Source organism: Anopheles funestus, chromosome 2RL, assembly GCF_943734845.2.
Source record: "Anopheles funestus chromosome 2RL, idAnoFuneDA-416_04, whole genome shotgun sequence".
Taxonomy (NCBI): domain Eukaryota; kingdom Metazoa; phylum Arthropoda; class Insecta; order Diptera; family Culicidae; genus Anopheles; species Anopheles funestus.
Window position 1 is genome coordinate 97,319,463 of NC_064598.1, and position 17,501 is coordinate 97,336,963.

Genomic DNA, 17,501 nt, shown 5'->3' on the forward strand with positions numbered 1-17,501 from the left:
CATAATCGAACAGTTCCTTCGTTTCGTGGAAAAGTTCATCCCGTCTGGTGGTGTGATACGTTCGTTAACTGAAAAATTGGAAGTCACCGGATGTGGTGTCGCCGGCTCACCCAGCCAGGGTTGAGCGCAATTTATGTACACCACTTTTCTCACGCCATTTAAATTCGTACCAAAAAGGGAACGCAATTTTACGATGCAGTTCCTTCGCGTTCCTTGAACGTGGGGGTTTTTTCTTACCGTTTCACAAACCACTGTGCAGCTGTATATGTGTATGTGGGAAGTCGAACGAAGCCCCAAGATAAGCCACGAGCTAAACGCAAAAAAACGGCACTGTGGTGTAAATTACTTAAATACACAAAACATTCACCACCCGAACTGCCTGGTGCGGTGCGTTTTCATCCATTATTTTTTTGTTACTGTTTTTCTCTTTCAGAATCGCTTCTGGATTGCATACATTTCGCTGGTAAGATTTAGCACCCGCATCACCATAGTAACCGGGGCGAAAAGCGTCTGTTTGTCTACACCTTGATTTTCATCAAGCCGGGGGGAGGAGAGCTTTTTAAATTTACTTTTCACTGATAAGTTACGCCACAGCTTGAATGGCCGTTACCAGGCGTTATCAGCGCACCGGTTTCGATGGCAGCACATTGATGCTGGTCTTTGTTTAGCCTTTGCTTATAATTAATTAACGAATAACATGCGCCAACAGACGTTTATCGTGCTTTTATTCAAATGCAGCTGGCAATAACAATAATATGATCCATCCATTCCAGAGCGAAGGCATCCCGCAGACATCACGGTCACGGCGAGCGCCGCCATACATGAACAAACGGTGCATGGCAGTGTGTGCAGTGCAGTGGAACCGGAAGTGCATATCACTTACACTAATCCGAAGCGTAATCGAGATAAGCAGCGAAATAAAAAAAAGGTAAAACGGGAATCTGGAGCGTGGAAGTGGAAACAACAAAATAAAAAAAAGAAAAGGAAATGTAAATGTGATGGTGCAAATGCATGCAAATAGTAACGACTGTAGCAAGAAAAAAAAAAGAAAAAAGGTCTTCGAGGTGCTCCAACCGAAGCCAATTATCTTTAATTATGGATTTAAATTGTTAAGATGCATTTTTTCGGCAATTTTTTTTGTGCAAAAAACCACCGCGAGTGCACCCACGGTTCGTTTCATAGAGACATCAATGTTTGGTCTTTGTTTTTTGGTTTCGTTTAACTTCAAAAAATAAATGATAATTATTTGCAAATGCATCCGGGCGATGTGCGCTGCTGTCAGCAATCTTCCTTGGTGCCCGCCATTACCCGAAAAAAGGTGATGATTTGTTCGAGTGTCAACAGTGCTGCTGCTGCTGCTAGCGGTGACGAAAGTGCTGCTGAATATGCATTTTTCCGTCGCAGGTTTCTCACCGGTATCGTTTCAGTCAACTCGAACCCTAATTGTGGCTACATTTCTGTGCAGTTAATGCGCTTGCAATGGGTCTCCAACTGGGATGAGTGTGTTAATTGATATCGCCGTTATGAGCTAAACCGTTTGCATTTAACGGTTCAGTGCATCGAGAGTGCATCGAGCAAAAGCTGACCACTTACCGCCGTACGCAATTTCCTTTATTCGGGTTTATCCTAACCTTGGGCACTGGGTCGTTTGGCACCTGTTTCGCACCACGATGACACCTTTTTTTTTTGTTTCGCCAGCCCAAAAGAATTCCCCCCCATCCCGTTAGAAGCAGCTATTATTTGTCAATTATGCTAAAAGCCATCAAAAACGGCCAATTTCGCTAAAGTTCGAAAACAGATCCTTGTTTGTTCCGGTTGCTTGTTTCATGTCAACTGAGCCGATCTTATCGGTCGTGTATGTGTTTGCTTTGCTTAATTCGCTTCCCCCCGGGGGCGAAGAGAACCATTTAATTTTCGCTTTTCGGTGAATGTGCGATAATTATGGTTATTTTATCTTTCATCACGGGAAAAGGCTTAAAGTTTTTTTTTAGCAAATAAATACGAAACCATTCAAACATTGGAGTCACCTCGTGTACACGACATGAAACAATTGAATAAATACAAATGACTGCATAAATTGTACCCAAGGAATATTTACTTTTGTCTAAGAGACTTAAACGTCTTAAGACGTTGCGTTTTAAAATCTTTTCTTTTTTTTCTTATCATTTCTTTTCACATTTTAAGAACATTTAATCAAATAATATTTACAAATACTACGACTATAAGGACTCATTAATTTGATTAGTATTTTTGACAGTTCGTGACAGCTAGAGGACTTGTCAAGATTTTATAGTGAAGACATACAAGTCATTTTATAGCAACTTCAGGGCCAAAATGACGGACTGGCATGGGAGCAAATTTAGGCATTTTTCTAGTAATTCAATGGGATAATAGAGAAGAGGAATATGGGTTTATCAATCTTAAACCTTTTACTAAGGTATTCTAGAAATATAAGTCTTTAAATATGACTTAACGACGTGACAATAACTACATCCTAAGAACTATAAAAAACCATTTATTAATGATCGTATTTGGACGACGTTTTGCAGACTGTTTTCTAATCGTCCGATCGTCGGTTAACTGTATTTCTTTCCTTATTTATATACAATTTTCTTCCCAACATTCCTATTTAAAGGTAGATTTTGCGCCTTTTCTAAACACAACCACATTCCTTGGGATGATTTGATGAAAACAGAAATCAATCATTCAATCGGTCAGTCGGCAAACGCTGTGTGTTTTTGTTCTCGCGTCGCAAACCCGTTCCGAAAAGGGACGCTTTTTTGTGTGAACAAATCAAAAATGCGTTCGAACTGCATCACATTTTTCCCCGTTTTTGATGTTTGCGTTTGAATGCCGCTACTGTTTAGAATAAATTTGAATGGAATTCATCAATCGGTCAACTCAAAAAGAACCGTCCGATTTTTGGGACAGTTTTTCCAACCTTCCGGGACGTGTAGTTTCGGAAGCGATTTACGAAATCGGACAGGAATGCCGTGACCGAGGAGGTCTTCAACAACTAAAAAAAATCCGCCTTCCAAAGAGCAACCACAAGAAGACACTAGGGAATGTTGCTATTGAGCCTGTGGTTTCGGTGTTCTGAAGGAGACGACATATTTTTGTCTCCAAAAAGCTCCACCACGAGTTGAAACCACACCGGGGAGGAAAGAATTTTCGTTGCTCCGTTTTTTTTTGTTGCTTGTTTACCCTTTTTACCCGTTCTCCCTTCGGTTTGGTTTCAATGTTTCTGCCGATCGATCAGTGCAAAAACAGGGCACAGGTTGTGTTTGCATATTTCCTTGACATTCCCCAATGGCCAACGCCCGTAAGGGGTGTTGGAAGCCGAAACCGAGGGAGGGGGTTGGTTTTGTGCGAGCAATTTTGAATGTCTGATCGATGTGGTGCGGGAATCGACGAGACAGATCGGAAAGCAAAAAAAAAATTTTAAACAGAGGGAAAAGGCTGAAGAAAAACGAACGCGCGTTCTCAGCTCGCGAAGGAATAATATTTTTTTTTGCTTCGTTTTTGTTTGCCACTACCCACGTATCAATCCCATGCCGGGCAGTGCAGTTGTGCATACCGATCACAAACTTCCATCTCCGTCCCATTCATCCCCATCATTACCTTCCACCCCTTTTCCGATGACAACACAGATGGTGGCAAAAAAGGGAAAAAACTTTGTCCATTTGGGTTTATATGCAGCGAAACGGTCGGTGGTTTGCTGTGTTTGTAATATAATCAAAAGAAACCGCATATAATTAAATAATTACGACAAACTGAAAGGCAAAAAAAAAACAAAAACTCCACACCAACAAACCTCCACTAACGCCGGATCTGGCCATACACACAACCGGTCCTTACGTGTTTTCCTTTCGGGGAGGGGAGGAAAATGGAAAAGGAGGGGGTGATTTTAACCGTTCAAACAGCTCACATGACTCTCCGGGACGGATGACGACCGGTCCGACATATTCCGCCGATCACGACGACGATCGGTTTGCGGTGGAATTTGCGTCTCCGATCCACATCGAGGGTGATTATGAAAGAAGGCCTTAGAGGAATTAGTCATTCGTGATGCATACAAACCTGCAAACGGCTGTACAAGATGGAACCCATCCAAAGGGTAATTGTGGCGGCAAATCTGGACGATTGCGTATTAGGTGACGACGATCGCGTTTGATGTGTGCCGACCTCCCAGGCGGTTGATACGCACCTGAAATTATGCCGTTAGGAAAAAAGGGGTTGCTATTGCTGATCCCATCCCACCTCCCGTGTCGTAAAGTTCATCCCCGAAGTGATCGTGGTGAAGTATATAAATTAATATGAGAAAAGTCGCACTCGCCAAGGCTCGGTAGGCATTTACACCGGGCCACAGTGTCACGCTGGGAAAACGCCAGTACCGTCGTGCCAAATGCCTTTTTTAGGAGATGAATTGTGAGCGCACAAATACACGCGTGCAAAAAAAAAGCCGCGATCGAGCTGACAAACATTAAGGCAGCGCCATCGCGCCCAGGACACTGACGAATCTGTCAATTCAACCCCTACAGGCGGCTGTGGCGGATAGAGGGTTTTGTCCATTTAAGGGTTGAATTTGTTTTCACTCCATCCCAGCGCGCGGCATGATGATTAGCGATCAAACTCAGGGATGGAAGGAGGAGACGGTGGGTGCCGATCGAAAGGGCGTTTGTTTGCAAATGGAAAGCGATTGCGCGACGCGGGTTTTGTGTGCGGTTGGTGGCTTGTAAATTAATAGATTTCATGTCGAGTTGACGGATCTATCAGAGGTGTGCTTATCGGTGCTTTTGCTAGTGTCGTCTTTTAAGTGTTCTCGATAAGGAAGAAAAGCAAATACAAAAAAAAACCTTTTCTTTCGCTTCATCTTTGATGCATTCATGTGTTTTTCTTTCTGTAGGCTTTCCTTCCGAAACCCGACTTTAGACGCCAAAGCCATCCAATGCATCACAAGATCCCTGTTTGCTTCATTCTCACCAAAGATGCAGGAAAGCGAATGGGAAGCAAAAAAAAAAGAAGCAATTCACATGTACGCATGGGCGTCCCCGAAACCGTCTTTTGTCCAGAAACAGGTCGCGGAAGGTTTCCCGCTGATCGCGAATCGCACACAAAAACGGATGGTGTTTTGTGCGGTTTTGTGCACAACTGGCGCTTAAATATTTCCACCCCTTCCTCCCCCCTTTTTTCCAGCTGATCCACTCTTTCACTCAACTGCAGCTGCAATTCGGTTTGTTCTGCTCCTGTACCTGTCACCACCACGCAGGAGGATCAGCATCTGGGTTGGCGTCGATGGTTCGGTACGCTGTGGAATAAATTAAAAGAAATCTGTCCCAAAACGAAGCCAAAAGAGGGGAACTCGTTTTGTTACCAACTCACCCCCATCCCCCTTCGGGAGAAAAGAGTTGGAGTGAAAAATTTCATGGAAAAATGATGATTTCATTTCGCGTGTGTTTATTACGATCATGGCGTTACGCCGGTGAAGGAAAGGGTAGTTTGGGGGTTGGAAGACAGAGGGTGAGTTTCCAAAACGGAGGCAAATGGCGTTTATGATTACCGGTTCTCGTGAATTGTTATTATTGGCATTATTTTCATTGTTGTTTTATTTTTGTTTTTTTTTTGGTGCACATTTTCGAGTTGTTGGGGTTTTAAGTTTTTGGCGTTCCGTGGCGTCTTCATACCATTCGGCGTGTATGTGTGCGTGTATGTTTTATTTTCGGGAAGCGAGCTAATGATTCCGTTTGTTGAATTAATTAGGTACCGTCATGCTTCGGATTTGCGCATTCGAGAATCGAGCACTTTTCGGTGCTTTTTTCGGGTGGTCATATGGAACTTTTCGGGGAGGGGGGGGGGGGGGGGGGGTGAGAGGAGGGGTTGGTTTGCATCGATCAGACCACTTCCTTGTGTTGGCCGCGAAAAGGAAGTGTAACAATATTTATGGTTGTACTAGAGAGCAAATTGCCGTTTGCCCCAGGCATGCATGGTGGAAATAGAATTATTGTAAAAATCTGCCCAAAACCATAGAGAAACGAAAGGAATGGCATTCATGGGGCTTTTGCAAGGAGGAAAAATAAACAGAATGTTTGGAAAAAAGGAATTTCTTTAACAATGTAATGCAGGGGTAATAAATTTAACAAATTTTATATTAAAAAAAATTTAAAGTGACAGTTTGAGGTGAACAGTACCCTTCCTTAATCTGAATTGGCTGATTAGCATTATTATTGGGGAGCTTTTTATTGGGACTGATTTGCAACTGAATTTAATTGGTTTCATTAGCATTAAGTTTGCCATATAAACTGAATAATGTCCGAAATCTGGTGAGTTAATATACTGAAACATTTAATCATAATTAAATAATTTTTATTCTTAATTAGGTAGTAACAGGTCTTCTGAAGTATTAGAAATAAATAACTGATCTATTTTAAAGACCGTCTAAAATAATGAGCTAAATTAAAACACTTTCATCGAGATAATTTAGTTCATTTATCTCATCCTCAATTTTGAAGAAATACTTGTATTCAATGTACGTTAATATTGTTTTAACAATTTATTACTGTTGCTTTAGATAAGAAATATATATCCTAAATATCCGAAATATATCCTAAAGCAAACTTATGGTCTTATGAATTATTAATTTAACCCACGCATCTGAAGATATCAACTATGCAGCATGATTGACATCGATCAGAATCGAAATGTGTTTCAATTGGCTTTTGTTTTAACTCTTCCATATCCGTGCTTGCAATGAAAGTGAACAATTAAGCATAAAAGACATAAATTCTAATTGAAATGACTTTTTTCCCTCTACCCATGCATTGGGGACTTTAACTTCCCGCAATGAATTGCCCATACCGATCCGATGACAGCTCGCCTTTCGCTAATGGCAGTTATAAATTCGTTCGAAAATTAATTTGTCCAGTTCAGTTCCCGATGGTTGGGTGCTGCTCAATTCACCACTCGCCATATGGTACTGGCCGGGCACAGCATGATATCTGTCGACTTCCTGCCACTACCGTATCGGTTGACCAGCGTGGGGAACGTGAGATCGTGAGTTGGACAGGCCCGGTTCGGTGCGGTTTCGCTCTCACCCTCCTGCAGTGCTGACCATAATTCGATTGCTACCACAAATTTGTTTAATTCGATCTAATTTGGTTCGAGTAGCGAGGCGCGACACATCGGTGGACAATCGGTTTTACCCCGTGGTACGATCACTTCCTGGCCCGGGCTCGATGACTTTTCACAATTATCTCCCGCAATGAAGGAAAACAATTTAAATTTTTTGTCAACTTACTTGCGCCGTCCGAGCAATCCCGCAGGTCGCAGTGAAGAATCAAACGGAAATGTAACGTTCAGTTCAGTTCCGTAGCGAGTCAGTTAGATGGATATCGATTGATGGAGGTGGATTTATGATTGAAATTAATGAAAGCAAAGAAACTAATTTAATCGCTGCCGTATGGGAACGGAAGCGAAAGTGAGGAACGAATCCACCATGAGGACATCATTCAACACCGATGCTCGACCGATTATCTCCATCCCTGAGGTTCTGTAGACGGGAGAGAGAGAAAAAAAGAACCATATCACGGTTTGTAACAATGTCGTATCCTTTCCCGATGGCTCGAGGGGCCACGATGATGGTATCGGGCTGCTCTTGTGATTTATTGCCCCGAGCGTTACGGCTGTCGCTGGCTTAATTAGATTAATAAAAAAGTAGCAGTATTTTATTAAAATATCAACAACGATCCATCCAAACCGGCGTGGCGTTGGTCGAAGCAGTGAGGGGCGATAAAAAAAACCTCGAAGCTTCGAAACGAATCGAACAATGGAGCACAAAATGTGATCCCAGACGGAGTGAAGTCTTTATTTTATAAAATTAAATAAGCGAAAGCAACTATTAAAATGATGAGTTCATCCATCCCAAGGATTTTGTCTAAGTGGAAAAAAGGGAAATTATTGTATTTATCCCCCCTCCGTAATTGGATGCCATCATCATCAGCGTCATCCCTTTTTGGGTGGTTTTTCTCGCCAGAAGGACGGAAATGTCCTTTCGCTTAGTGTCACTTTTGCTCGCCTCTATAGAAGACCTTTTTGGAGGCATAAACTTATTACAATTATTTGTGTACGGTGAGACACGATCATCATCCACACCAGTGGAAAACATTCGGCGTTATAATCATCATCACTATCATTAGCTGATCTAATTTGATAATCGTTATTTAATTGTTTAATTCGATTGTATGATTGAGCTTGTGCGGCGTGGGAAATGGGGAACCTTCCCATTTAATTCTTGTTGCTCTCTGGTGTGCCTTCCGAGCTGAATCCATCGCGCAGCATCCGGGGAAGCATTCGGAACCACGCCTACTGCCCTGGTAGATGATGGGACGTTTTGCTTCACTTTGCATATGAGTCGTCGCCCCAAAAGCGCAGCGCGAGAAGAAGCTGGAAGATGATGATGAGGAGACCGACAGACCGTCGGATTGGATGCATCCGATGATGAGAAGATGATGTTGAATGATGATGCACTTGCCATTAGGAGCGCATGCAATATGCAGCTACTTCACTCTTTTTCTCTCGCTCGTGCTATGGGGGAATATCTTTTAATTTGATGGCATTGATGACCACGATTAAAAAGGGTGTTGGTGGAAATATAACACTTTTAAGACAATTTATCGTTATGAAGATAATTTTGATGTTATTTAAGTTTTTAATAATATTTTTACCATTTCCAAAGGGATGATCCCTTGTAATTTGATCATTCATAGGTCATTCATAATAAATGTTGAAATCAAATAATTACATGATAAGATAATAAAAAAAAACCCCGATTGAAAGCTTTCTGTTTGTTTTATCAATCAATCTCTTCCAACCTTTTTATACCTTCCGTTTTGTGGCCTGGCCTGTTGTGGGAGCAGTGCGCGCCCACTCTGCGTAACGCAATACCGCGCAATAAACTACATTAAAACGGCATCTTGGCACGCGCTTGCCAACCAACATAACGCAGCAAACATATAAAACCTCAGGTAAGGTAACGCTACAAACACAATGAACAAAACAAAAAAAAAACTGGAAAACTTTCAATGAAAAACTGAAGTGAAATCAAACTCGTCCTAATTAAGTGCGTTTATATTTTCCTTCCAACAAAACCTTCTCCAGTTAGGAGCAGGCTTGTGTGATTGTGGTTAATGGGTGGTGGAGTGTGTTGGTCAGTTTATTTAATATATTATACTTTATTTATTGTTACCCAAAAAGTCGTTCGTCGCCTATTGAAATGGGCAGTTAAGATTTCTCCCGCCATATTGCTTGTTGTTTTTTTTTGTTGGCTTACACGCGCCAGCATTATGATGTTATTCATTTGTGTGCGCTGTTTTATATATACGCACACGCTTGTGTAATGGACGATTGATATTTATGAGCATCGAATTATACTTTCATTTTTTCTCCTTGGTTCGTCCTCTAGCGCTAGGACGAGTCAATAAAACTAATGGTAATAACTTAATTTACGGCTCAAATTTCCAGCTCCAGCGGGTGTTGGTCCAGGTGTGGGTTTTTCGTGTATCTCTCTCTCTCGGGGTGTGTGTATTTTGAAACGCATACGAAATTGTATCGATCGTCTGTCGGTACAGTGATACGTCTAATCGAGGGATAGAAATGACCGCATCGTCGTTTCGTTTGTAAAATCCTCCACTAGTGGAAAATTCATCAACAGCACACATCGCGATTAGTGGCCCGTTTTCCGATACATATTTTTCCCACAGATTCCCTCTAACCGCCATTTTCCACACGGCTCCCGGAATGGTGTGATAATGGTCATTATTACAATTGCTTTCAACGCACCGTTTTTTTCCCCCTTTCTCACCCCCCCTTTAAAGGGCGGAGAAGTCGCTTAAAGGGTAATCTCGCAGTCGCTAAACGTTCTACCCCCCGAGGGGGAGCGATCGGTGACGGCAGGTTTTTTTTGTTGTTTTGCTTTTCGCAATGCAGACGATGTCCGAGGTAAAAAGAGACTGATAGATAATTATAATTATATGTGCAATAATTTTTGTGAAATTGTCCATTTAAGCCATGCGAGTGCCACCGGCTCGATGATATCTGAGGCACCGAGTGCCTGACGGTGCATAACAGGGAGGCAGCTGGTCTCTGGTGTGAGTCGTTTCAAACCGTCGAGAGCTGCGTGAAGGGATGCCAAGTTAGAACTGGAATTCAACGCTCTCGGTTTTGCAATCGAATTCCCTTCGTCCCTGGTGAAGATGGTGGCAGGGAAGGCCACATCGGGTATGTAATGTGCATCCGATGCAACCCGATGCATATACGATACGCACACAAGACGCTCACGCGCACATAATGAGTATGAATTCATTCCAAGTATTTTATGAAATTATTTGTCGCGCACATATTTTAATTTCATGTTAAGTTATGTTTTTATACACACAGACACACACACACGTACAAACTGGGCCGTGTATTTGTATATGTAAAAAGTGGAATAAAAAAAGGCAACAAGATGGAACGAACCTGATTGTGCAGCAGCATCTTGGAGGCCGGAAAGGAATGACATTCGTTTCGTCTCGTCGGATTGTCATCCGATTGCAAGTCCGTGGTCCAACATGGGCAAGAAAATTGGCACGGTTACGGGGAACGGGGGGGGGGGGGGGGGGGGAGGCTCCCGGGAGAGGGCGGAGGATAAAAACTTGTTGAATTGTTAATTATCCCGCAGCACAAGGTTTTGTCGCCAGTATGGTGTAGGGCGAGATTTTGAACCGTCCTCGGTCGGATAATGTCGTGCACACGGACATTATTTGTGCAAAGAAATCACACACGCTCGCACAGGTGGCGGAAATCATTGTCAAACCGCGAAAGAGCGACCGGGGCGAGGGTTGCAAGAATCTGTTATTTTAAATAGGAGTATAAATAATTACCACCAACCGTTTGCACAAATTGCAACGAACCCCGACGAAGCAGGTTTTGGTTTTTATTTTGTCGAGCAGGAAATAAATGAGTGATGCGAGTGACTTTCTTACAGTAAAATCCACACTTCACCACGTAACTATGGTGACGCTGGGAGTGACATTAAATGAATTTTTTATCGTCGATCGAGCAAGATCTGTAAGTGATCGTTATCAAATCAAAGAATAAAAAAAAAGAAACTTTACATTTAATATACTAACGTTGTATAAAATTCAATTTGCAAATTTGAAAATTAAATCAATTGCAAAAGCAGAATAAAAGGTAATTTATCTGTGCAACAACACTATTTATTGCAGTGCATCTGGCACATACCTACTTAACTATGGGCACACACGATAAATATGCGAGTTTGTACGATAATTATGTACGATTTGTTTTAATTAGGTATAGCAAAAAGGAAACCTTTTTATCATAATGGTAACGAGGCTAACCCATTATAAAGCGATACGTTTAAACTGTTTCTACGTAGAAATGAAACACAACAAACGATCTTCCATCACCAGTAACACATATTTACGCACTCGTCCATCTACTGGCTCTACTTATGTGGCGGCGTGTTATTGATACTGGACTGTTAAGGGGCTCTAGGTAAAGTGAAGGGTGCAGAAGGGGTGAAGAAGAAGTACGCCGAGACAAGTCGCCAGCGTTGACTCAATAAATCCGATCACGATGGGAATTGGAACGAAATACTTGTGATGCGCGCGGTAATTATTGTGTCCCCGATACGCGCGCGTCTCTTCACGTGTGGCCTCCGATGGTGGATGCATTCGTGGTCGCCATTTGTTTTTTTTTGCCTAGAGGTAGTGATAGCATTTAATCCTTCCGATGAACGTTGACAATCAGGGATAGGAGTTGCATTCAAACTCGTACTGAACTCCCAGGAAAAGGGAGAAAGAGAGAGGGGAAAGGTGGAGAAAGAGAAAGAGAAGGTACGTGCAGGCAGGCAGCTGTGAAAATTTTAAAACACTCAAATAATTTAAACCTTAACGATAATGTCGATGAAGACCACGGTGCGATGGTGTGCAGTACGCTTGCACCAAGCCCCTTGGCTTGGCGAGTGTAAAGATAATGATGAAATTTATCGGAATATTAAGCAAATGTGCGTGGAAAATGTAGTTGCGAAGCGTATGCACATGCAAATGCATCGCAAACCAGCCATTACCCCACACACCGGACCGTGGTGTAAAGTGGTGATGGATAAGAAATAACAGAAAGGGCCTTATACACCACAAAGAGGAAACAACACACAAAAGCTTATCAGCGGTGTTGTAGTGAGTAAAGAAAAACGAAATGAAAAAGAAGTTGTATGTTTGCTTTTCTACCGTGCTTAACATACACCGGGGTTGGGGGTGGGAAAAGAAGGGCAAGCAGAAGCAGGGTTTTCACCAAAGGGCAGAATGGATGAGTGTGTGGCATGCGATCGGGATCCAAACGTCTTGAAGCGTGTCCTCGAGAATTTGCTGGATTCGGCATTCGCTCTTTGAACGGTTTGGGGCACATTAAATGATCCGTGGTGTAATAAAACCATGCGATGATTGCGAGGAAGTGTTTGCATAGCAAATTGACACCCGGATGATCAACCCCCTTCCCCCCCTCCCCTTTTCTCCAGCAGGAACTACTGAAAGAGTTGTGTCAAGGTGAATAAAAAAAAACAAGGTTTCCATATACAGTGGAGCGCCGATTATCCGGGTATCTTTTATCCGGCTGTCCCATTATTCGTGCAGTTCGGAAATGAAATTTGAGAAAAAAATGAAATGAAAAGTTCCGAAAGAGAATTGACATATGAAATGCAAAACCGATGATGGCAAGAAATAAAAGCTTCAATAGGGAATGATATAATTTGTTCAAATTTGAAAAATAGAAGAGATTTACTTCGTAGAAGTGTAAATAAGAAAATTAACATATAGCTTTATAAAAAAAATCTACCATTACATACTAATATTTATCAATAAAGCTAGTTGTGCCTATTATCCATGATATTCGCTTATCCGGCAAGGGGTGAGTCCCGATGAGCACGGATAATCGGCGCTCCACTGTAGTTGTGTCCTAACGTTAGCTATGAATAATTAAAGAAGAGCTACGTATCAAGATTACTAGGTTTTGTCGAGATTTGAACCCAAACGTGATCTGTTGGTAAGCCAAGCATTACGGGTTCACTACTTTGTGATTAATCCTACCAATCACAAAAATAAATTATGTTGCTTTTAAGAGCATCTTGATGCATTTTATTATCGATTAAACTGATAGCAACTCCCTCATTGGACGACCTTGTAAAATGCATTTAGTTTTGCAAGGAAAGTTCCCGACATGTCGCACCTTTGACTTGAACTTCGATTTTGCTTCTCAGCGATCCATTAATATAATTATAACACTTGCCTTAAGACGTTCTAATTAAACATATTTGCCCCAAGATGTGATGCGCGGGTGAATGAATGATGCGCAAAACCTCACTCACTCCGAGAAGTGAGCAGAACACGATGCAAAAGATAATTATTTCCCTTCTTCCCAGAATGTTCCTTCCCACTCATGGTGGAGGTGCATCGTTTCCCGGTTGGATATTTATATTAAAAAATATAAAACGCCACAAGATGGAAATCTAAATGGAACATAATCCTTAAAATGCATATTAATTATAGACCACGGTTGTAGGCACTCAGCGTGCACTCTCTGCTTGCCGATGGGCCGAAACAAACGGCTGGCGAATTTCGATGCAAAGTATGCTGAACCCGGAGCCGAAAGATGCGACTGCGATAAGCGGACAAGATCGTTCGCGACGCTCGACGCTAGCCGTGGGAATTTTGTGTGGCCCATTCGAGTGACCTTCCGTGAAGGAGCGAGCGTCCAGAAATCGGGATCGGGCGAGAGTTCCTTGGCTTTTTTTGCAATGCCTTCCAACTGTTCCATCAGCGCCGTATTTGCATTCCCTTATTTTGTATGGATGGGGGGAGATGAAGAATTGAGCCTGAATTCTCTTGTGTTTGGGCAATAACTATTTTTGGAACATTTTTGAAAAATTAATTTATAAACCTCACTGCTCGCTTTTTGGATTTACCGGGTAACTTGCAACTAAAAGAAGACGCCAATGACGTGGCAAAATTGGTCCAGAATGATGTGGATTTGTTTTTGTGCACGATCGCGGTCTCTTTGATTTTTTGTTGTTGTTGTTTGCAGCGAAGAAGTATGTTTGGCGCCAGAAGCCGGAACGGGATTGGATTCACATTCAGGCGCGACAATGTTTGTTCCCATTTGTCTGTCGAAACATGACGAATACTTTTTGTCGTGAGGTAGAGTAGAATGAGTTTCATTTCTTCCCAAAATCCCTTCCCTTAAATTTTATTCTTCCCAAGAACGAGGTGCGATTTCGTGCACCGTCTGATGGACTTTCGGAATCGGCGGAACCGAAGGGTTAGCAAATTGGAATTAAAATTTGAATATCGAACCAAATTACACCACCTTTTTGGTTTGGCCTCGAAGCCGGATTTATCGGGTTTCGTATTCCACGAAGGAAACGAACGGTTCGGAATGAAACGAACATAGCCGGAACCGCGAGAACTTCAGCACTGGCGGGAAGCAAAGTATAGGTTGCCAAGATTGATTGATTACTACTGGTTTTCAGTTTTTGGCAGGATACCGTGATATGTTTCAAAACAACCGGCCACTCATGTTTTGCATCCAGGAAGTAATATTGTTTTTCGTCGAAAACAAAATCATAATTTGCGAATAAAATTGGATCGTTACGAAAAGCGAAAATAAAAGCGCACAGTCGAGCCAATTTGTGACAAAAAACCCCCCATTGCACCAGAAAACGGGGCCAGCGGATGTTGGAATTCCCTCGCCAAACGGGGCTCAACTTTTGAACGATCTAATTTAGCAGGTCATTTGGTGAAGCTACGATAATTAATAGAACGATCGCTAGCCCAGTGCTGCATCGCCGTTTGCCTTTCTTATCGCTTAGGTGTCCGTTTCGCTGCGAAGGACTAATTATAACAATCATAACCTTATTATTCGCGGCAATAAAAACTTTGCCTTCGTGCGTTATGTTGCACACAAACACCGCCTATAATACCCAAACCTCCCGTCCCAGCGCGATGAGAGGGAACTCACAAATGGCATCGGTGGTTTGCTTCCGTTTCCCTGGGTGAAAGCGTTAAATTGATTCGCCTGTTTTTCTCGCCCGCCTCGTGTGCTTATTTCAGATGTGAAAAATTAATTAGATTTATGTTTTCATAAACGACGTCTTTAGTGCGCAAACTGCGCGACCCGAGTCCTCACCGAGGGGCAGAACATCGCCGTGCCGAATGTGAGATTTGGAGTGGAGTTGGCAGGATGTACTGAGGCAGTGTGGCATGTTGCGCCTTTCGTCGGATAGTAAGCGCCTACCTTTTTGCTACCCTTTTATGTAACAGAGCTACGACGATTGTGTGACGATTGTCCGGCCACGATTTGCCAGCCGTCGTCCATACCGTCCAAGGGCCCGGGGAGATATTTATTGCACACTTGAACGATTTACGCAATCGTTCCCTATCTGCCTGCCTGGGGGAGGGAGAACTGTTGGAGCAGTTGGTGAAGATGTATTTCTGCACATAATGTATAGGAAATGTGTCACTTGTTATCAGGCTAGTTAGCGGGATTATTACGTGAATGGGTGAAAATGAGTCGGACACAAACATGTTTACTGTTGGATTGCTACATTCTGGGCAGAATGTGTTTCAAATGTATCTCTCAGAGAAGTTTGTTCTGGAACTATCATTGTTTAGCTATAATTAACATTGAGAAATATTATCAGGATGTTTCCTATACTTATGCCTTTTTTGTGGCTTTACTACCTCAGGAATGGTCTTGGTCTGTCAATCATATTAAAATGAGGGAGATTTTAAAGGAATATTCACCTACCCATACATGGTCGTTTTTATGGCAATAGAACCACTGTGATCTTAGCCCGACATTTCGATCTTTGGTTGACTTTTCATTTATTCGTAAGTACACGTCTAGACCTATCAGAAAATAATTCAGCATTCGTTAGTAGGGCTACTAGTAGAAATGCTATAATCATTTAGAGTTTTTTTGTCCTGAAGCTCACTAGGTTTATCCTCACAGATCAAGGGGCTTCAAAGAACGTATGAGACTAAGCTTTCAAATGAGATGCATTTGTTCTGCAGCGCGTTTTACCAACGAGAGTTGACTACGAGAGATGCCTACATTTTCCATGCCATAAATATAAGAACAGATTTAAACGAGAGGAGCAAATAGTGTTTTTTACGAAGCTTTTTTCATTCGTCTCTCACGAAGGAGCGAAGTGTGTGTGTCAAAATAAGATGCGAAAGGTAATATCGAACGACCGCTTCGGCAATTATAGCTGTGTAGGTGTGTCGTGATAACGAAGCAGACGAGATAATGATCGTGAGATAAGGAGAAATTGTGATCAGTAGCGATCGGACAGCAATACGTGTGAGTAAGGAAAAAAAGCTATCGGTACATGGACAATTTTGCACGTGTTTCTAAATTTGTTTGTGGTGCCCTAAAAAGTTATGTCATTTCCGCAGCATCATATTGTATATAAAACGAATGATTGTTATATCAATTTGTGTATTGATTTGATGCTATACAGTGAAATTAGTATAGCACGTGTTCCAATCGTTGGCAGCGTCGTTTTCCGTTGTGTCAGCGTGTGTCGATGCTCGCGTGATACTTGTTAGTGAGTGTAAGTGAAAGATGAATGCGACAGTGAAAGGGCCCAAAAAACCAATAAAACGATATTATCTACCAAGGCAAATGTAAGATTTTATTCTCTCATTGCATTTTAAATCAATCTGAATATTTTTTTAAAACGAAAAAAATGTACAAAGATTGAAAAAACGAATAAGCAAGCAAAGCGAATGACGCTGTCGAGGAAGCTGTGGTAGGGTAGTGTGTGTGACCTCCTGATTAACTCTTTTGACATTTCATAATTCATCAATCCGGTTTCGGATCTAATGGTATCGTGCTGTGCGTGGTTAAGTGATAAAGAGATTTGTTCTATCTTGCTCTTACATGCGCAGGCAATGTGCGTTCTTGCGTTCTTACTCCAACGTTAAAGTTATCATTGTGGCCAGCGCAGTTGGCTAACGCCTGAGGGTACGTGCGTGTTAGTAAGGATATTTTAAACCAGTACGTGTACTAAGCTAGTGAACTATTCGAATTTGTGTTGTGCAGTGTAATTAAAAAAAAATGCAAGTCAAATATTTGACAATAATTTTATTGGTGAAAATAAAGTGATATTTATTTTTCAATGAGCTTATGGCTTATTGTGTGAATTTGTGTATTTAAAAAATGTGGTCATCGTAGCCGAGTGTAGTGTTTTAAATGTGCCAAAGCCAAATTAAAGTGAGTATGTGAAAAAAAAGAAAATGTCAGTGTACAAAAGCAAAATGGCCGCGAAGAAGAAGTTTTGTTCTACCGAAGTGAATGCTTTCCAGTGATTTATGGAAGTAAAGTGTCCTGCGTCTATCGTTTACCTGGGTAAGTAAACAACATTCAATCAGAAAGATCAGAAGTAA

At 42.0% G+C, this 17,501-nt stretch overlaps 1 protein-coding gene across 2 annotated transcripts in view; it reads left to right on the top strand.

The window, feature by feature from the left end:
- Nucleotides 1–15,106: 15,106 nt before the first annotated feature.
- LOC125763378 (lateral signaling target protein 2 homolog) overlaps nucleotides 15,107–17,501 on the top strand; it is a 113,870-nt gene continuing 111,475 nt past the window's right edge. For both annotated transcript variants that reach the window (XM_049426490.1, XM_049426492.1), the window contains exon 1: nucleotides 15,107–17,463. Coding sequence is in view for 1 of the 2 variants with exons in the window: in XM_049426492.1 (XP_049282449.1) it covers nucleotides 17,427–17,463 (37 nt within the window). In the remaining variant the exon portion in view is untranslated. The remainder of the gene's footprint in view (nucleotides 17,464–17,501) is intronic.